Source organism: Gadus morhua, chromosome 12 (assembly GCF_902167405.1).
Source record: "Gadus morhua chromosome 12, gadMor3.0, whole genome shotgun sequence".
In the NCBI taxonomy this organism is placed as follows: domain Eukaryota; kingdom Metazoa; phylum Chordata; class Actinopteri; order Gadiformes; family Gadidae; genus Gadus; species Gadus morhua.
In genome coordinates, this window is record NC_044059.1 from 4,305,396 (window position 1) to 4,326,880 (window position 21,485).

Here is a 21,485-nt window from a genome sequence, read left to right on the forward strand (position 1 = left end):
TGAGAAAATAAATATGCCGTTCAACCGCTGTCAGTTTGTCCAGAAGTACCATGAGAAGGGAAAGACAAGCCACTTTTCTTCACTGTTGCTACAACAGGCTTCCTTTACACTCATTCCCAGAGCAGCATAATACAGTCCCAGCCAGCAAAACAACACATTCACAAAACCAACTTGAAAATGAACCCTGACATTGCCAGTGGATTCTTACACTCTTTCCCAAGAGTAGAAAGAAACCTCTTATAAATTCCTCTGAATTAGTAAGGCCGACCCCAAACGTCTAGCAGACACCGAGGTGAACCGGGCTGAGGAAGATCAAACTGCTGGCAGCCAGGCAGGAATTCAAACCGATGGGGAAAAATAAAAAGATCTGCACATGATACCTCATCAAAAGACAGATTACGGTAAACTAAATCTAATGAGCAGGTTTTATCCGCTGGAGTTGGATTACAGACACAGGTGAGGAGCCCCCGCTCACACCAGGTGGAGACGAGCCCAATGGGATTCAGGATCCTCTCAACCACAAGACCTCCCATTCTCAGGATGACAGAACCTAGCAAGTCATGTCTGTCAGATCAAACCTTTGTTGCATCAGGAGATGAAAACAGCTAAAGAATCTGTACAAATCTAAGAAAGAGGATCAATATCAAAAATGTCAATGACATGAACAGGCTGATGAAACACTAAAGGCAGAAAGAAAGACAGACAGGCAGACAGACAGACAGACAGACAGACAGACAGACAGACAGACAGACAGACAGACAGACAGACAGACAGACAGACAGACAGACAGACAGACAGACAGACAGACAGAGAAAGAAGAGGTTTGTAGGGGCATATCCTTTATGGGTTTTGGGTACACTAAGATAAAACCACATAATGCAGACATTCATTTCAACAACAATCAATTTAGTTACCAAACATACGTTTTGATGTAAAATTTTTTCACTATTTGACCAATGTTGGTTTATATTGCATGAAACACACACACACACACACACACACACACACACACACACACACACACACACACACACACACACACACACACACACACACACACACACACACACACACACACACACACACACACACACGCAAGGCTTTCAGTGATGTGTGAACTAGCTTATGCGTCACACTGACAACTTCACATCTGCACAACAGAATCCATAAACCGACCACTTGGCTCCCTGTCACTCAGTCATCCCCACCTATGAGATGTTACAACACTGCCAAATGGGCACTAAAGTATATTAGGGCCTGCTCCACTCCTCCTAGATCATAACTTAATGGTTATTGTGGTTATAGAGCATAACTCAGGGGAGCTCATTGAGATCCTGACATCATTGTGATGTCACCGCCATGCACAGCTGACCAATTTTATTAATTACATTTTTAATTTTTATTTTTTTCCTCACAGATCATTTTTCCAATCATTTTCCGTCTTCTCCTGTAGAGATCAAACAAGCCCTGTTTCGTCTGAGGCTTACAAGGGCGGATGTGTTAATTCAGGCCAAGCAATTAGCATAGCAGCTATGCTATGTCATGAGTCATCAAACGGTCACTTTTTCTGAGGATGAGGCTAGTGTTACTAAGCTAACCTGTGAGCTGGCTCGGGAGTCAAGGCAATAGATAGCCAGGGGGCTTTTTTAGATCTTTTGAGAAGGACCTTTACATTTGTGGATATAAAGTTCAGAGGTTAATGAGTTGCACAATTTTACCTGTGGAAAGACTAGGTTTAGGTTTCATCTATAAAAGTTTAGGTGAAGTTGAATAATAATCCTGTGATAGTGTGAGTGATTGTGTGTGTGTTTGCGTATGTTTAACCAATCTGATGTTAAAGTCGACTAGTAGCCTAAGAAACAGGTTTGCAGGATTTCACTGCAGTGGGGTTATTGTGTGTTTGGCTCAAACCAAGCGACCATTTGTTATTCTCCAACTGAAACACACATTGGCTCCATCACAAGATTTAAAGCAGGGAGGGATTATCAGGACCCAATAAACTTAAAATAGCCACCCAGAGGGTCTTGGCGAGGGAATTCCCTTGTTTGGATTGGAACTGTAATCATGTCAGGAGTGAGGAATCAGCCACAACTCGGTTCGATTCAGACCTCATACATTAAAATGTGAACAGACAATCCTTACCCACATAAATAGAAATACACACAAGCATACAGACATACACATACACACAAATTGGATTACTCAGATATTCATGTGTGCGGTTGTTTGCGTCAAAAGCATTGTTAGTCAATCTAGCAAGAATGAACATTCATTCACCATACACACAAGCACACACAGACAGTCACACAAACACACACACACACACACACACACACACACACACACACACACACACACACACACACACACACACACACACACACACACACACACACACACACACACACACACACTATAAGAAACACACTCCAAGTTGAAGCAGTCTCAGTAAAAATGACTTCCCTTCACTACACTACACTACACTACACCACTATAATACAACCTACACAAAAGCACACTATACTGTACACTAGACTACTCTACACAAGTCCGCATCCCAAAGCAATGTATGACCTTTTCCTCTACAAAATGGCCGTGGGCACTGCAGACCACAGCCAACACAGGCCACAATTTGATTTGAACCATAACAGATCTTGCCCACAACAGGTCAAGGCCAAAGCACTCCACATATGGCCCACAGCATGACACCTCCACCACGGCATGACACCTCCCCGTTGTACCACAAGCCACACCGACCGGTAGCCACACCCAGCTCTAGGCCACACATTGGGCCTTTATCACTTAAGAAAAAACAACAAAAGACAGCAGAGCCTAAGCAAGGTGGTCATTATCCTGGATCAGGGGTCGGGGACTGTTTCCGTTGGCATAGCCATAGAAATGTGATAACTTGAAATCGATGTTTGAAAGTAAAAAGGACTATTTAGGCACGAAAGAATGATGCCATGTCATATTCCCTTTTTTGGCAGTTCATAATCAACTCTGATTGTAGATAATGGTATTATGGTGAATAGATGTTTTTGCATTTGACCTGGAAACGTGAGTTTGTGAGGTGACAATGTACCCTAGAAAGGCTTTTACAGTATAAAATATGTTGCGTATGATAAAATGTAAAAGTAGTAATATTATCTATCTTCAGCCTTGTTGTGGAGATGTACTTGTGCCAAGTACGGCTCTAGAGAACCATCGATTCCCGGCCTCCGTTATGGATGAAGGTTGCGGTGAGGAGGTGTGGCAAAATCTGGCAGCCCTGAGGAGCCAGGAGAGGCTCTCCAGGGGCGGATTGAGGGCTAGAACTCATGTAGAGAGAGTGCAGCCAAAACTCAAACACACAGGTGTGCATTTGCATGCATAAAGAAAGTGTGAGGCGAAACCCAAACCCACATGTCTAAACAGTAATAGGCCTTTTGTGTTCAGGCTCAACACGGAAAGTGGGTTCTACAAGTTCTAAAATTAAAATGAATGAGAAACAAAAGACCGGGAGAAGTATTTGAATGGAGAAGAATAACTTTCTCAGCCATTAAACGTGACAAAAGTCTAGGGGAAGGAGGATAGCTGAGTCTCTGTCCCACGCTCATTACCGGACCTTTGATGTGGAGAAGGACGCCTCTTTATTGCTCAACCATTTCATCAAGTTATCCCCCATATTTATGGGGGCAGGAGGTTAGCATCGTGGCAACAGTGTTCGCCTCTCAGCTGTAAATGACTAGGTTTGAATCCCAGTGTCCGCAAGCTAACCTGTAGCCATCCTTGAGCAAGTCCATCATAAGAAAGTATACGTTATATGAGGTTATTAAAGGTTATAAAAACATCTGCTTCATGACTTAATAGTAGCATGTATGCAGAAGCCCACACAATATAACCATCATGTTCTCATCGCAGTGTATTGGATCAACCCCTATTGAAGGGTATTTCCAGAAATTATAAATACAAAGAGCATGTATTATAGACCACACACACACACACACACACACACACACACACACACACACACACACACACACACACACACACACACACACACACACACACACACACACACACACACACACACAAGCATCATGTCTTTCAGTAAATCCTTTGCCCTGCTACTAAGATCAGTTTATCATCTGAACTACTTTTGGCTCCAACAATGGAAATATAATATAGCTTTGCTAAAGGTTACTGCATTCCCTGCATGTAAAACACCAAACTAAAAATACTATTCTGAAACATTTAACCTCTGTGCGTTGAGGACTGAAGGGAGACAGAAGATGGTTATGTTCATACTCTAAAGATAATATCTGACCCATGACGGTTTTCTCTATTTAGATATTGTAACGGTTTTACTTTGAGAAGTGATCGGTCTCGTTTAGAAAGAGAATGCTGCCCTGCTGCCCTCTAGCGTTCATGGAGGATACAGCATGCTGTTACCCAGAAATATTGACTGCTGTTCTTTACGTGGAATCATTGTTATTATCTGTTCTATGGTTCTCCATCGACACAGGTCCCTGCAGAATCACAAAAGAGCAAGTTGGAAATCTGTATTTGTACATTGTAGATTACTGTACACATACTGTCAGATAACATGGTTAGAAGAAGTATGTACTTTCACACTTTAGCAACACCTTGCTAAAAAGGTTAATTTAATTGTTTTAATTGTAATTGTTATTTTTGTACTTTAGGCCTATATTCCTTTTTAACTAAGAGTTGCTCCTATCAGTTCCCTCTCAATGGTTCTATCGTTTCCAACTGCTTCTTTAGGGAGTATATTTGCTTTCCCTTCTGGGCGTAGGGTTATGCAGTGTTTAGTAAAATATAGGCCCGTTGAGACTGTGTAATTGTGATAATGGTGCTGTATAAATAAACTGGACGTGAACAAACAGAGGCTGTAATTTCTTCAGTTTGTCTCTGTCTGCCCCCTCGTCTACATGCAGGCATTTATGTCCCAGTTGGGCATTGGTTGTATCTCTCTTGGGGTGAAAAACAATTATTTTTACCTACATTATGGTGAAGAAGGTGTGAAGAAGGCCTGACAGGGGGAAAATTCCCGGTCATGACATTGCAAGCATTCCATACAGAGGCTCCTGTTGGCCTGGAAACTATTAATACTTTCAGGAACGAGCTCCCCCCCCCCCCCGCGCCCCCCCATGGCCCCCCAGGAGACGGACAACATCACCCAAAGGCCGGTCTTTAACCTGTAGCCTCCCAACATAGCTTAACCAATTCAAAATGCATCTTTTATCAACTCCAAACATAGGATAACATAAAACTTCCTTCAACCAAGAGTTCCCAGAGAGAGAGAGACTTAAAGAGGGATAGGAATGTCATTTATAAATAAGACTGCCAAGTGCTTAGATTAGTTATTGCAAGACTTTGTAGTAAACAGCAAAAAGGTTGACCTGGTATTAAAAAGGATACATCGGGAAACAGGAGAGGGGAGGGGGGGTATTTTTACCGATGGACTGGTATGAATTACCGTGAGTGTGAGAGGTGGGGTGTGTTGTGGGATAGGGACGGGGTTGTGTAGTGTCTGTTGGTACATCCCCAACTGAAACTCCTTCAACTCCCGGTGGTCTGGTTTTCTGATTGGCCGGCGAATGGGATTGACAAAAGCTCATGGATAAGGTCTGGAAGTCCCCTGGTGACGGTAACAGGTGGTCTGCAAGCCTCCGTGTCAACACAGCGCAGATCTGAACCCAGATCACCTCTTCAGGGGTATTGAAAGTTGCTCGCTGCAAGTTGCTAGCTGATGTCAAATCCATTTCAAGTCGATTTTGTTTGTACAGCCAGTCACACTCCAATATTTTCTAATTTGAGGGAGTACTGATTCTGCGCAAAGTCTGGACCAATGACATCAATGGCCCAACTTTTGTGCAATATATTCTCAGAGAAGAAGTAGATGCTTGAGACCCACAACACGAAAATTAAGCAGTATGAAACAGTATGAAGCTGTACGACGTGATATTATAAAAAAAATAATCACACTTACAGTCTCAAAAGGCCTGACAGGCTGTCAATTTACCACACCCCCTAGCCCTCTAAAGGACACAGAAAAACCACCAAGATCCAGGGACGAAACCTTTAGAAGGGATCCCTCCTTCCAGGGGGACAGCGAAGGGCCCAATGGGCAGATATAATGCTGGCAGAGACGAGTTATCTCTGAATTAACCTGCTGCTAATGCAGTACAATGACATGAAAGATTATGCCTGGTGCATGTGTCAAGTGAAGTACTCTGAAAGAGGGCCACGGGTATTTTTTCTTAACACCGCCTGAGACAGGCCTCTGGTGAACCGGGAGTTCCCCAGAGTTCGTTGGGAAACTTCTGCACAACTCCTAACTCAAGAGATTATGTCCATCTAGTAACTGTGGGTTTCATTATCACAGAGAAAGCTCACCAGCACAGTGGTATAGCACTAACAATTTGTACAAAAGAAACATTTTTAGTAGGAAGTTACAACTTTACGCTTACACAATTTGTCTGTCCCTAGATAATAAATTAAGTAACATTACCAAGCTTTGGTCAACCAGATCAACTATTATTTAATAAATGGCTATGAAACTGTTAGAAAACAAAGAGCAAATAAGTATTGATTTCCTGTGTGAACATGTACTAATCACTACAATTACACTCACAACCAAACACACATATTCAGTAAGGAGTCAAATGCCTTACTCTGAGACCCCTTGGTAGTATTGGCCAATATGAACTGAGAGTGGAAACAGCTACATTAAGGTCCGTCATCGACCGCTAGGACTGGTTAAGAGGCCTTATTCTAAATCTAGTCCATATTAAACCTGACCAGAAAAGGCATCAATGTGAGTTTATGAGAGGTTGGACCTTACCGAACTAAGGGCAGTGGGTTTCCCCCGACTCGACACTCCAGCTGGATGGGGCTTCCCTCTGACACCTCCTGGCTCTTCAGCTTCTGGGTGAAGACGGGTGGCGACAGGGCTCCGTTCTGGTTCTGACCCCCCCCAGAGGTCTGGTACCCCACAGGCTCAGCTGAGCCCGGGGGTCCCTGTAGCTCCATGCCTCCCCCGGCGGTGGAGGGTGGCTGGGGGGGCAGAGGGGGCTGAGGGGGCTGAGGGGGCTGGGGCAGGACGGAGACGGCACCCACCGGTGGCATCCGCTGGCTCCTCGGCGACAGGTATCCGCTGTCCGGGGAGGACGAGTCCTCCTCGCCCAGCGGTTGCTCGGGGCGACCGGGGGCGCCTTTGAACAGCGAGGACAGCTCCTCGATGAAGGACGCGGCTCGGCTGCAGAACTCCGTGGCCGAGGGCACGCGGTCGCTGAGCTCGAGGCCCTGGTGGAGCAGCCGGGGCCCATCCTGCTTGTACACCGGCGCGATGGACCTGTGGCACACAAACCTCTCTGCCGAGGGCTGAGGCGGCGTCTCACCGGAGGTAGGTGTTGTCCTGCTGAAGAGCATATTCTGGCTGGCGGAGGCCATAGCAGAGGTATCCGGAAGGAAGGCTTTGGTCTGGTGGTCGGGGGGTGAGGTGGGAGTTGAAAACTTGGGCATGGAGGGGAGTGGGGGGACCGGGGGGGGCGAGGGGATGGAGGGGGGTGAGGGGATGGAGGGGGGTGAGGGGATGGAGGGGGGTGAGGGGATGGAGGGGGGTGAGTGGAAGGAGTGTGAAGCATGGAGAACCGGCTCCTCTTGCGTGGGTTTGGGGGACGTTTCAGGCTCATCTCCGAAGGCCTCTCGGGCCAGATCCAGACTGAGGTTGATCTCATCCGCGCTGAGGAAGGCGGTCAGGTCGGCGAAGTCCCCGTCATCGGCGTCCAGCTGGCACGGAGGGTCCAGGTAGAGGTCCCCGTCGGAGGACGCCTCAGAAAACACGCCCCCGTCCAGGTCAGAAGCCCCGCCCCCTGCATGGTCCTTCTGCAGCAGAGATGGGAGGGGCTGAGTCCAACTCCCGTCCTGCATCCTGCAAAACAGACACGCCCTCAGTAAACAACAGTAAACACAAACGCACAGAAACAAAATCACGCACAGAAACCACACACACACCCAACTCTGTGTTGACAACATGTCAACACAGCCTCCCACAACAGGCAAATACAGACACACCCCTTGTAAACAACGTGTAGGCAAACACAAACACATCCTCATCCTAATCAACACACACAAAGGCACTCACTTACCACAGACTTACTCCAACAGTTCAACACAAACATAAAGCATTTGGGGTGTGTTTGGGCGTAAATAAAATAAAGCAAGAAAGAACAGAGACCATGGAATCCGTCTTTCTGACCACAGAAAGACAGATGGTATTGTGGATTGTATTTTTACATCCATTGCAGTGAAGGCTAGCTTTCCGCTTGAATTACAATCAAAACATCATCCCAACAACCAGGGGAACAACTTGGAACATACCAAGGTTATCAGATGGGGGGGATGGGGGGAGAAAGTAGGACGGGATGATTGACGATTATGTGTTCCTCCATTGGAAGTCACTGCCCTGTTGACTAAACTACTGTCTGGTGTCTATTCAGACTCATAGAGTTCATAACAACTTAGGCAACCGTCTGATGCTGTCGCAGCAACAACAGTGCAGCAGGTCTGGTCCACACTGGACTGTGTGTGTTGAGCAAGGGTCTAGGGCTATTGGCGCTTTCCCAATGCTGTCTGGACCTCTCATGCTTTGTTACTGTTTCCACAGTCACTGGTACTACTGTTTTTCTTCAGAAGGTAATACCTTTATGTGGTTAACACATGTTGTAAGCCCAAAGAGGTTATGATTTTGTCTTTGATAATTAAGATGATGGACACAATTAGCTCTCTGCTAGTATCATTTAAACACTGAGACGTTGAATGGTACTTTGTGATACTTTGTGACTGAGAGACCTCAGCCTAGTAGTACACATTGTACATGGGCCAGGCATGTACAATGTGTACTGGGGGGGGGGGGGGGGGGGAGTTTGTATGGGGGTTAAGATAGGAGGGTGAGTGTCACTGATGGCGTTGTGCTCAGCAGCTGTTGTTATTTTTAATCCCGCGGGGTACGTTTCAGCGAACGGCAGTCAGACGCCACAGAAGAGCGAGATGCAGTGGGGAATTATGGCTACAATGGAGGCACAATTGATGGACTGACAGGTTTATACATCGCCTAAAGGTGAACCAGGTGAAGAGTAGTATGCGGTGATACAATGTGAATGCGGAACCATTTCAATAGTAACATTGACTGAATGAGTGGTGGCCGGCCTGTTGGTCTCCCAGCAAACTGAGCCCTGACTAACAGTCAGTCAGGCTCATCTTCTATTTTTGATCACACACATAAACTGTAATGAATTGAATGTGCATTCGATAACAATCTGTGAATGTATATTTTAGATTTTAATCCACCAATAAAGCAAACAAAAACAGCTGAAAATAAAATAAAATGTTTGCCTTTCAAAAAATAAAATTCAGAAAAATAAGTCCAACATAACATAAATGCTGTAATATTTTTAAATTGCACATCATAAATTATAAGTGAATACAGGTTTGGTCTAAAATCCCCTAGCAAACTAACCACCTACCAAAAACATGTCTGTCAAAGTATATGAAAGAAAGTACAGAGCAACTCACCTAAAGGTGGGAGATTTATCTAACCGCTTCCACCTGATGTCGTTTTTCCAGGATTGTTCTTCTTTTATTACTTCTTATTTTATTTGATGGTGGTGCTGGTGCTGGTGTGAGCCGGGGCGGAGAGGACAGATAGCGGAAGGTCCGGACGTTGGACTGCGTGGTCTGGTCGGTGGCCTGCCGACCCATCTGTCCCTGGGCCGATGGCTCGCTGTGTGGGGCTATATTTGGGCCAAGCTCAGGTTTCACAGAGAGTCACTCTTCGATGGAGAGAGAGAGAGGGAGGGTGAGGGAGGGAACGAGAGAGGGAGGGAGGAAGGGAGGGAGGGAGGGAGGGAGGGAGGGAAAAGGTAGCATATGGGGATTAGGCCACTTGTGTAATATCTCAGTGTGTGTGCATGTGTTTGTGTGTGGGTGTATGCGTATTTGTTTGCGTGTACTTTTTGGATTGTGTTTGTGTGAGTTGGTGGGTGAATGCATCTGTGTGTGTTTGTATGTGTGTGTGTGTGTGTGTGTGTGTGTGTGTGTGTGTGTGTGTGTGTGTGTGTGTGTGTATGTGTGTGTGTGTTTATATGTTTATGAGAGTGAATGGGTATGTTTTTGTGAATGAATGTGTTTTTGTGTCAATGCATCTGTTATGTTTTCTGAATGTGTGTGACTGTGTGTGTCAGGTTCATTAAAGTCTGCACCATGATTTTCCGAACATCAACATCCCTGTGTGTAAATGGACACATGTCAAGCCCGCTACGCGATTACATGATCCAATTGTAGGTCGTGCAATATTCAGCTACTTGCTAATGTGATAATTGGACGAGACAGTAGTGACTAGTACTGGCTGAAGAAAAAAGAAAAAATTAACTTTCTTACGAGATTTCGAGCATCTTTCATTGACATTTAAATTAATTACAGCTAGCTCAGAATTTCGGCTATTGTTTTTTTATTTTGATATATATATCTTTTTTTTTCTTAAACACAAAACAAAATAAGACAACAAACAAAACGATACCAAACCTTGTATACATACATCATAAGATAACAAAACTCACAGGACATTACAAAACCATACACAGTACAACACGGGCGGGGGGGGGGGGGGGGTGCAGATCCATAATACTCAATACATTCATTTAATTGCGCAGTTCTCAAATACAGTATTATAAAGATCCGGGACCTTCATCACCAAGGATGATCATTGAGGACCGAGGTTGCACGTTCCATTGACAGGAGATCCATAAAGTCTTTTAACCAATTAACACAGTGTTGAAGCAATTGGGTTTTTGTACTTTCCAATTCATCGTAATGATTAATTTAACTGAGGCTGAAGGCTGAAGCTATGATGTGTTGCGTAAGAGTTGCCTAAAAGGCAAATTAGTTGGCAGAGTGGTATTTCCCTTTCAGAATAGAAGACAAGTTACAGATCATTGTTCCAAAAACCCTTTACTGAGGGGCAAGGCCACATTAGATGTATCAATGTTCCTGCCTCTCCACAACCACGCCAACAAAAATGGGGGAGTGAATTTCGGCTGTTCAAACACAGATCATGGTATCGAGTGGGGAAGGTGACTTTACTTGGCGGGGAGCATGTTCTCACTTTAGCTCTTTGACAGGAGGTCCTGACCTCAGGGTTAGCGCTGAGCTGCTATCGGCATTCACCCTATGCTAACCTGCGGACACCAACGGCAACCATCCGGATCAAGTACTAACACTAAAGTATTCAAAAGGTTGATTCCTATCCTCTCGACAATGATAAGGGTTTAGAAGACTCTATTTAAATTGCATCACATTGTGTTATGGCTGTTACAGTATGTTATTAAATGTCAGTTGTTGTGGTATTTACATTCACATGAAGCAGACGCATTAATCCAGTGACGTACAAGTGAGGCTGAGAATGAATCATAATCAACTGCAATCACATACAGGGAATGGGTTAACCTAGCGATTGTTAGTGCTTGCACTTGGTTCTATTAACATCCTTACTGTACCGACAGCAATTTATTGATTCACCTATTTCTGACAAATTGACTTATTGTAAGTCGCTTTGGATAAAAGCGTCTGCCAAATGCACTAAATGTCGAAATGTGATATTTGTTAAGACTCAAGATACAGAGATAGCTCAACATTATGAATTCAACATTAGTGCTAAGAACAACAAAGTGCAATGGTCAGTCAATTTGAATTTAATAACTATAGTGGCCGGCCAGCGGTTGAGAGGTGCACAGATGAGCTGACTCACTGCCACACTTAGTCTATTTATGGCCTCCTATCACTCTCTCACTGCTATTCTGGCGCTGCAGTTATCTACTGATACAGATAAATACCGGAGACTCACACACAGCACACATAGAGACATACACAGACACACACGTAGAGACAGACAGACATGTGCTCGTGCAGATAAGCACACACGCGCACAAACACGCATGCACGCACGCACGCACACACACGCACACGCACACACACACACACACACACACACACACACACACACACACACACACACACACACACACACACACACATACAAACATGCATGCTTAAAGACACGTGCATGCACTCACTCACACAGATTCATGTACACTTCTAGTGATCCTGTTATGGCAAGTAGGTTGCAATAACATTATTTAGACATAAGTGATGTGTCCCTTATGACTTAATATCACAATATAAATAAATATAGTATCACAATAATATAAATAGTTGTTTTTTGTCTAATCCTCTGGGACTTGAATATTATGCATTTCGTAACTCATTTAATATAGCGGAATGAGTCGAATACCGTCGTAGTGGTTTATACGCTCTGGCGTCCTGGTTATGTTTGTCTGTTCTGCTTTCCGTTTCTCTGCAGCCATTGGTCGAGGGGTAAAGATGGCGCTGTCCGCGGAATTGTGAAAACAAAGTGTCCAATCAAGATGAACATCTTTCGTATTTAGTTCGCAGGCTAGATTTAGCTCATTCAAATCCCCTCTATTCTGTCTTCAGTTGTATTTTGGTCGTGGTAAGATACGGATTTCTCCTGGTTTTCTAGCTGAGTTAGCAGTGTGTGGACGTTAGCATGAAAGTAGGCAGGGCTGTCAGATTGAGGTTTATCAACCTAAACTTTTGATTAAATGGCGTTTATGTAAGTTAATAGAGCTTCAGAATTTACGCGCTTAAGTTTCAAGGTTTTCTGACAGATTCAAGGTATGTTGATCAACTATGCGGTAAAATATAAGTAGTTCCTGTGTTATTAAGAGCTCTATATTATACAGTAGTCTGCATGACGCAAAAATACTGTCAGGTCCTTATAAGCTCGCTTATTACCGACTATTCAATGGAGCAATATACTGATTGGCTACCGTGGATTATAACACATAGACCGGCAAGATAGTAAACAATGCTGAAGCAAAAATATACGGTTGTATGCTATATGTGGTTGTTAGATTGTCTCATGTAAAATGCACATTTCCTTTAGAATTCCCAGCCGGAACGATGCCTGCGTTTCGGCAAGTTGGGGAAAAGCAGCTCCCCAACCCCGTGCTTTGCATGGCATGGTCCCCCAAAAGAGATCTCATCGCCCTCGCCAACACATCTGGAGAAGTAGGTCTTATGTCTAGTTCTCTAGAAAGAATGTCATCGTTGTTAGTAGTTTAATAAATGTCTTCTCTCTAGCTTTTGTTACATCGGCTGGCCAACTTCCACAGAGTGTGGAGCCTCCCAGCCACAGAGCACACAGGAAAGGAGATCACTGCTCTGGCCTGGAGGCCCGATGGCAAGAGTAAGGAACTGGGATTCAGTTTAAAGATTTCTAAGTAATGTAGCAATTTATTTCCATCTATTTATTATGTTTATTCATCATAAATGGCAGTTCATAAGATCAACCAGAAGCACATCGAGGAATTCCTCACATTTGTTCACACATGCATTGCAGGCACACAATTTATCCACACCTCATCAACCACACAATTCTACAACCAGCTGGTTAGAACCCTGATCAGTAGGCAGATCCAATCTGCCCTTACCAAACCACCTGTTCTCACTCCCTGCCCTACTGCCGTGTAACCTCACTGTCACTATGGCCCCTCTGTCCCACAGTCCTGGCCTTTGCCCTGGGGGACACCAAGCAGGTTGTCCTGTGTGATGTGGAGAAGGCAGAGATTCTCCACCTGTTCACCGTTGAGAATGCCGTTTCCTGCATGACCTGGATGGAGGTGGTCGAGGAGAGCAGGTAGACACCACAAGCCTCCATTAATAGACCATAGATATATACGTAGGTTGTTATTTACACTAACATCTGGCCCATGTCTCCCAGTGTCCTCAGTTCCTTCTACAACTCTGAAGATGAATCCAAACTTTTTCTTCCAAAATTACCAGCACTTCCAAAAAGGTAATTGGAGATCTAACTACAAATACATAAATTGTATTAATTGTTGTCAGTATGAGTATTCACCACCAAGATAAGAGCACCTTGTATACCAAATACACTAAAACATACTTTTGCTCCACTTCCCCATCCCAGTTACAGTACAACATCAAATATATTCAGGTATGAAAAAGGTTAATGCTTTCACAACACAAGTTATATCAGTTTCAATCAATCAAATGGGAGATATTCCTGCATCATAACTGTATGTCATTTTGGATTAATCTATTTTAGCGAGGAGAAATCTGATGAGATCATGAACCTGCTGGGTGACGTCAGGTACGTTGTGGCAAAACTTCTGGTTAATCCAAATTAAACGTTGTTAATAGGGTATTAGTGCATAACCGGCAGTTTAATGTGTTCTTATAACATTCTCCTAAACAATTGGACTGCAAACCAAACCAACAGCTTGAACTTGAATATCACCTACTCAGTTGGACTGATGTTGAACTTCCTACCCCCCTTCCCCCTACTCCTCCTTTGCAGACTCAACATCCTGGTGGTGGGCGGAGCCTCTGGCTGCGTGGAGCTCTATGCTTACGGAATGTACCGGATCGCAACGCTCGACAAGGTGAGGGAACTCTACCTTCGTTCTGATTTGGTAACTCCCATTTCCTCTCGTGGGCCTCTGGGTCTGTCTCACACTGCTGCTGTGCTCAGGTCCCCGGAAGCTGCCGCAGCCTCAGTCTTTCCACAGACCTCAAGTCCCTGTCGGTCATCACGGAGGTCCGGTCCGTGGACAACAACCCAGAGATCTGCTATGTCCAGGTGGTGTAAAAGCTCCTCCTGCAGTTAAAATGACATCCCATAATATAATATAACATCACATAATAATGTATTGATCCCCAAGTAGAAAGGAAGGAGAGTATCGGCTATGGAAGAACAGAAAAGAGACGTTAAATATATTGCTGAAAAAATAAATAAATAAAATAAACACAGAGCATACAATGCATACAAGATATTATAGTAGTCTTTGTTTATAATGCACTACAATAATGCAAATGTTTTATTGTGGTATTTAATCACTCTAATGTAGATTTATTTATGTAGAATGATTAATCTAGTGCACGTAATAGCAGTGATAATCAGTCATAATTCTCAGTGATAAGGCTGGGCACACATTGACCATGTCTTGGATCAGCTGGACACGGGGCTGCTGTCGGACTGTCTGCCCGAGGTTACCAGGATGGCCAGGAAGTTCAGCCACATCTCCACGCTGCTGCAGTACCTGCGTCTCTCCCTCACCTGCATGTGTGAGGCCTGGGAGGAGATCCTCATGCAGATGGACCTGCGCCTCACCAAGTTTGTTCAGGTGGACAACACGTCTTTAACGTTACGTTTCTTGATTTTCAATGAACTGCAGTGTAGATGGAAAGCAAACGTTTACGTTGACCTGCTTACTGAACCATATGAGTGTGTTGTTGCTTCTTTGTAGGAGAAGAACACCAACACACAGGTGCAGGATGAGTTCCTAGAGCTGTTACTGTGGGGGCAGTCCAGGTGAGAATCATGACCTTTGTAATCATTCATTACTTCTTCATTATCTCAGATTAGTTTTTATCCCTTGTTATCTTTGATTCATGAGTTCCGAATTATATTGAATTATATGTTGTCATTAGCTCTGAATTATTTTCATCACCACCTTTTGATTAATGATTCCCTCATACAGCTTTGATGTGCAATCTCAGCTGTCAATATTTTAGGATGCAGTACCTATAATTTCCTGTAGAGGACAGCAGTTGCTGTTATGTGTTTTGATCAAAAAAATTATCGTGGCTACAACTGAGGTACAAACGCTAAAAAATCGAAGTTGCTGCATGCAATTTCACTAGGTAAATACTGTTGACCGGATTTAGATTAAAATCAAATCTTTTTTTAGATTAGCTCTTTTTAAACCCACAAAAAATTTCAGTTTCTAGGGTCCTGGCGTGACCCATGAGGTAGGTGTGACTTAGCCCCTTTTGTGCCCTGCTTTTCAGCCGGCCAGTTACGTTTGTGTGTCTTTAGCCTCAATATACATATTCAAACTGTATTTGTGTGCAGCCCTGAATTACAGGCCCTGCTTATGAACCAGCTCACAGTCAAGGTAAGAGAGAGGTGTGAATGCATGCATGTACAATGCACACCATATACATAATGTTTATAAATCCAGCCCAGTACAGTACTTTATATCAGTAGATAATATCTATTACCTGGTCTGGTGATTGTCAAACTAGGGTCTGAAGAAGCTTGGCCAGTCCATAGAGTCGTCCTATAGCAGCATACAGAAGCTGGTCATCAGCCACCTGCAGAGGTAATTGTCTCTCACTACAGCAGTTCATCTACCTTATGATTGTCCATTGTACACCTATTGCCTTCCTTATCATCTTTCTCAAGAAAGGGGTTTGAGGGGATCTTTCCTTCTCCTTAGAGGCCACGGGTTAGTGGTTTGTAGTATAATGTGGCCAGTGAAGCCCTGTGAGACTAGCTGTGATTTAAGGGGCTGTACAAATACAATTAACTGGTAAACATTGCGCTTGGATGAATTATTTACTCTCCATCTCTAGTGGTTCTGAGGCTCTGCTGTACCACCTCAGTGAGGTCAGAGGGATGTGTCTGTGGAAACACAAGTTTGAGCCCCTGGGTCTTAATGCAGCTGCTATAGAAGGTACCAAACACATCACCACTAGAACCATAACAACAAGTAGAATCACTACTAGAAACAAATACTACAGTACTGTATACTTGGCTTTCGCACATCCGCTAGCAATCTTATCACGGCAAGAACAACCATAAAGAACTTGAGTAGAAGCAAAACCATTAATAAAATCATTAGATATCTTAATGTCACATTGATCTGAATGGGTTTTCCTTCTTCCTGTTTTTAGATGCCATCACTGCTGTGGGCTCCTTCTCTCTGAAAGCTAATGAACTGCTCCAGTGAGTTGCATTGATTTCTCCATTTAGAGTGTCCATCTACATATTTATTCTGTTGTAACCAAGTTTGTTTCTCCACACAGAGTGATTGACAAAAGTATGAAGAACTTCAAGGCCTTCTTTCGCTGGCTGTATGTGGGTAAGAGTCTAAATCAGGGGTGCCCAACCTTTTTCGACCCAAGATCTACTTTTCAAGTAGCCAACCTCCCGAGATCTACCAGTCAAACCTGGGGGTTTCATTCCGTCTGCACACGGCGTCTTCTCAACAATAATCAATATTATCTTCCTCCCACTCAGGGTGAAAATGGTAGGTCTTAACTCGTTTCCCCTCAGCCATGCCAACGTTTAGGAGTGCGTAACTACTGACGGCTTTCAACTACTGATGACGGCGCATGCGCTACCGCGCGTATATGTCCCGCGCAAGTTTTTTTTTTTCTTCACCCCTCGCGGCCGACTTGGGATCTATCGGCGGTCTACTGGTAAACCGCGATCGACTGGTTGGGCACCCCTGGTCTAAATGGTTTTATTGTTATCTATGATAATGGGGTTGAGTGTGTCCAAATGGCATGTCTAAATCACATTCATCTTCCACATTAAAGGTAGACGGGATAGTAGAGAGAATCATCCAGGATATTCTTCATTGCACAGAACGAAGCATAAAAATATTTTGCATATAACTCCGCTCGATTTGAATCCGTGCACGTTGCATCTCTTCAATGGCTTTGAGGCGGGGTGTGCACTCACAGGCGTGTGGTTGCGTTGTCCTTATTTCCCTGCAGCGATGCTGAGGATGTGTGAGGAGCACGTTCCCCCGGAGCTCAACAAGGTGAGAACCGATCTGCTCCCCGTCTACAACATTGAACACAGAACCAGATCTCTTATGCCTTGTTGTACATTTGAACTCTCTTAGATGACACAGAAGGACATCTCGTTCGTGGCCGACTTCCTCTCTGAGCATTTCAGCGAGGTGAGAGTAACCACATGGCCCTGTGATATGTGACATTGTTTTCTTGAAATTGTGATGGGATATCCCTGGAATCAGTGACATCATCTATTTGTAACTGTTTACAAATTAGTACTGATTATGAAGTATTGCGTTATTTGACAGAATGAAGAGCTTTTCGACCGCAAAGGGAAGTACTTTAACGTGGAGCGAGTGGGCCAGGTAAGGATCCTCTTGGCTTTTCTTTGGGGCGCTCATGGTGTTGGAGCTACTAGGTCCAGTGTCTTACTATAAGGTTTGTCTCGTACAGTATCTTAAAGACGAAGACGATGACCTAGTGTCTCCGCCCAACACCAAAGGAAACCAGTGGCTCAAGTTCCTACAGGAGAGCAGCCACCTGAAAGGTAGCCTGGGAGATGAGGTTCATAAAACATGATTCATAAAACATGCACCTCTCTTAGCCCTTTTCCACCAAATCAGCTCTGTTTCTTGAACCGGTTCTGTTCTGGATTCTTGGAACCTTGATGCTATCCAGAAAATTCAGCCATCTGGTTCCACCAGTCTTGAGCAGGACCATTGTAATCAAGGATGTGTCAGTGCACACCTGAAGTTAACAGTTATAGCACACTCTTTTTTCCATCCTCTATTGTGATATGCCTTGCATTTCAGGTCTGAGAAAACCTTCTATTTTTTGGTTCCAGTCGGGAGCTAACTTTTCGGGTTATAATTCCAATTAAATTATTGAGGATACGGTAAATGATGCTCCAAATGGTTCAGAATTGTTTGCGTGAACCGGAACGGGACCCGTTCCATGTTGGTGGAAAAGAGGTATCTTTGGTCTTGGTGTGTACCCCCCCCGCTCAAAGTGTGTGTGTGTGTGTGTGTGTGTGTGTGTGTGTGTGTGTGTGTGTGTGTGTGTGTGTGTGTGTGTGTGTGTGTGTGTGTGTGTGTGTGTGTGTGTGTGTGTGTGTGTGTGTGTGTGTGTGCAGAGAGTCCCCTGCTGTTCCCCTCCTACCCCAACAAGTCTCTCCACTTCGTCAAGAGGATGATGGAGGGGGTGATCGAAGGCTGCCTGCAGAACCCAGCGGTAAGATCTAAAAGCCCCTGTGTTTTAAAAGGGCATTTCCTATTTGCTGTATGAATAAAGAATGATGCCATTATGTATGGCACCAGTACAGATTGGCTAATACAGTCAGTCGGTTACAACAATGTCCTATAAGGTTATATATAAACCGTTGTCTATATTCCACGTTAACAGTCTGTATTTGTCGCAGGAAGTCATTGGGAAATCGGTGAAACAGGCCATCTTCATGCCCCTCTACACAGTTCCAGAGAGGTGTGGACTTACTTTCATCATTTTTATAAAAAGATGTCGGTACGACATGTGCTATTGTTTACATTATCTGAACGAATGATTGTTACTTTTTGCCTCTCTGCAGCTCTGAGAACACTCCTCGACTCTTTGAACTTCCATCACAGTACGTAGCAGCACCTCGCCATGTCATGTGATCTCACTATGGACAATTTTGTTGGGAGGCGTGCGCTAACGTTTGTTTGTCAACAGGTGGAACGACAAGAAGGCCAACATGCACTACGTGGTGTTCACCATGCCGGAGGGTTCCCCCTCTAAGCTCTACATGCTGAGGAGGGCTACAGACCCCTACAGGTAGCATGCAGATGCTGTCTGTGTGGACGGCATGTCTCCCATTCTATCTTTCGGCCTCTCACAGAGAATCAGTTTGTTTCTCTGTATGTCTGTTTCTTTCTTTCCGTTTGTTTGTATAACTATCTCTGTATCTGAACATAAATTGGTTTAGCTTTTCTATTTATCGTTCTTAGTCCCTCTGTATCTGTCAGTCGTTATCTGCGTATATAACTGTCAGTCTGTATCTGTGTAACGGTCTGTCTCTATATACGTCACCCCCAAAAGACCCGTGGCCAACAGCGTGGTGTCTGTGGACCTCAGTAACATCCTCAGTGCGGGCCTTCAACACAACGGAGGACCAGCCGACGCCCAGTTAGTTCGCCCCTCTCTCCTTCATCAAGCATACGTCTATAAACACAGATTCACAAGGAAACACTTTCTCTCTCTCTCAACTCTAAATACAAGCTTCGCCCTCTTCAGGCCTGACTGTGTGTACAGCTGCCTGGATGCCCGTTTCTATGACGACGAGATGCTGACCGTGGTCCTGTGTGCACCAGAGGGGGAGGAAGACAGGGGGCGTGTCTTGGCTCAACTTCCTCTTGGCTCTGCCCACAGCTGTCAGAACGAGTTCAACTGGGACCCTGCTCTCAGGTGTGTGTGTGTGGGTGTGCATGTAAGAGCAAATGTTGGCATTGTGGGATCAATCATAGCACAGCTAAAGTTTTTAACAATGGACAGGGCGTAGCCATGGAGTTTGGGCGTAACCATGGAGACTGGACTGAACCATGGTGACATGTAACATGTAACCATGTTTCCTGTACCGCCAGGCTGGACCAGCAGAGCGGATCTGTTCCAAGCCAGGCTCTGGTTCTGGAGAACCAGTGGAGGATCCTGGAGAACATGAAGGCCCAGTTTGTGGCCGTCAACGGGATCCGCAAGGTGGCCTGTGTGGTAAGTTTGAAGAAAACACCCTCGTCCCTCAATTTAAACGGGGCTTGTTAGTCTAGTAGGCTAGGGTGTTTGACTCCTAGACGAAAGGTTCTTGGTCCCCAATGTCTGCAACTTACATACCTGTAGGCATCCTTGAGCATGAGGCCTTGCTCCTGTTTGCTCCTTAATGACATGCATCTAAAAGTTCCCTGTAAGTTGCTTTGGATACAGGTGATATACATGACTAAGAAGTAAATAGTAAAGGACTCCTACAGTATCTCACATCTTTCTCTAGCATCAGGTTCAGTTCAAAATGTCTGGTTTGCCGTTTTAAAAAGAAAGTAGGAGTATTTGTTGTAGAAGTATTGACGGCAAATAAAGGAAGTAGACCAGGTGAAGAAGGGGTTCTGGGTCAACGGTTGGGAAAAGCTGAGTCCTGGCAAATGTTCATGTCAGATGTTGCCGTTGGTGTAGCTAAAATCCTTTGAGATGGAAACTTAAAATGGAACCGTGACCTGTAGCTCTTCCTCTCCTCCTCCAGCTGAGTGCCAACCTGAGGCACGTGAGGATGTTCGAGATGGACGTTGAGGATGAAGAGGACGAGGAAGGAGGGGACTCCCAGAAGGCCAGCGCTGACCAGGACGTGCTGGAGGCGTCCATGAATAGCCAGGGGGACAGGGAAGACGACGGGGATGGGAGAGGTCCGGACAGTGGGCCTGAGAGTGGAGCAGAGGCCAAAGAGCCAATGGAGGATGTGGAGACACACCTGGAGTCACAGGAGGAGCTGGAGCTGGTTTAGGATTTATCTGAATTCGATTTTGTAAATCAGGTGCCTTTTTTTTGATGCTCCTTGTTCCCATTCAGTCCGAGAATGTTGTTTAATGTAAAGGGAATACCATTATGTAATAAATGTATTGTAAGAATGTTTGCAATTTGCTTGTCATCTATATATTCTATTTATAGTATGATTTTATTTTGGGTAAGCATTAATTGTTACTTTAACATAAAGTTCTAAATATGTAAACACATTTTACATGGTGTTTTGAAAATCCACCGAATCGACAAATTCACTCGCAGAA

The 21,485-nt window shown here is 44.5% G+C and overlaps 2 protein-coding genes across 7 annotated transcripts in view; one reads left to right on the forward strand and one right to left on the reverse strand.

Moving 5' to 3' along the window:
* The window catches only part of palld (palladin, cytoskeletal associated protein), a 55,468-nt gene extending 47,925 nt beyond the window's left edge, over positions 1-7,543 (reverse strand). For all 5 annotated transcript variants that reach the window (XM_030373437.1, XM_030373439.1, XM_030373436.1 and 2 more), the window contains exon 1: positions 6,845-7,543. In XM_030373437.1, the coding sequence (XP_030229297.1) occupies positions 6,845-7,524 (680 nt within the window). In that variant the 5' untranslated portion in view covers positions 7,525-7,543. The remainder of the gene's footprint in view (positions 1-6,844) is intronic.
* A 4,856-nt stretch (positions 7,544-12,399) lies between these two features.
* On the forward strand, positions 12,400-21,333 carry anapc4 (anaphase promoting complex subunit 4). 2 transcript variants are annotated; one of them, XM_030372366.1, is made up of 28 exons: positions 12,400-12,568; positions 13,025-13,149; positions 13,222-13,327; positions 13,645-13,777; positions 13,862-13,936; positions 14,069-14,095; positions 14,207-14,251; positions 14,459-14,543; positions 14,633-14,740; positions 15,114-15,284; positions 15,408-15,472; positions 16,016-16,058; positions 16,189-16,265; positions 16,519-16,619; positions 16,840-16,891; positions 16,972-17,027; positions 17,668-17,714; positions 17,799-17,855; positions 17,997-18,053; positions 18,142-18,235; positions 18,821-18,918; positions 19,106-19,167; positions 19,271-19,309; positions 19,396-19,497; positions 19,762-19,848; positions 19,957-20,127; positions 20,304-20,427; positions 20,948-21,333. In XM_030372366.1, the coding sequence occupies exons 2-28, from the start codon at positions 13,042-13,044 to the stop codon at positions 21,203-21,205; spliced, it is 2,448 nt and encodes an 815-aa protein (XP_030228226.1). In that variant the 5' UTR covers positions 12,400-12,568; positions 13,025-13,041; the 3' UTR covers positions 21,206-21,333. The 2 variants fall into 2 exon arrangements, with proteins under 2 accessions (XP_030228226.1, XP_030228227.1); XM_030372367.1 differs by having other exon boundaries at positions 12,401-12,753.
* The last annotated feature ends 152 nt before the right edge of the window (positions 21,334-21,485 follow it).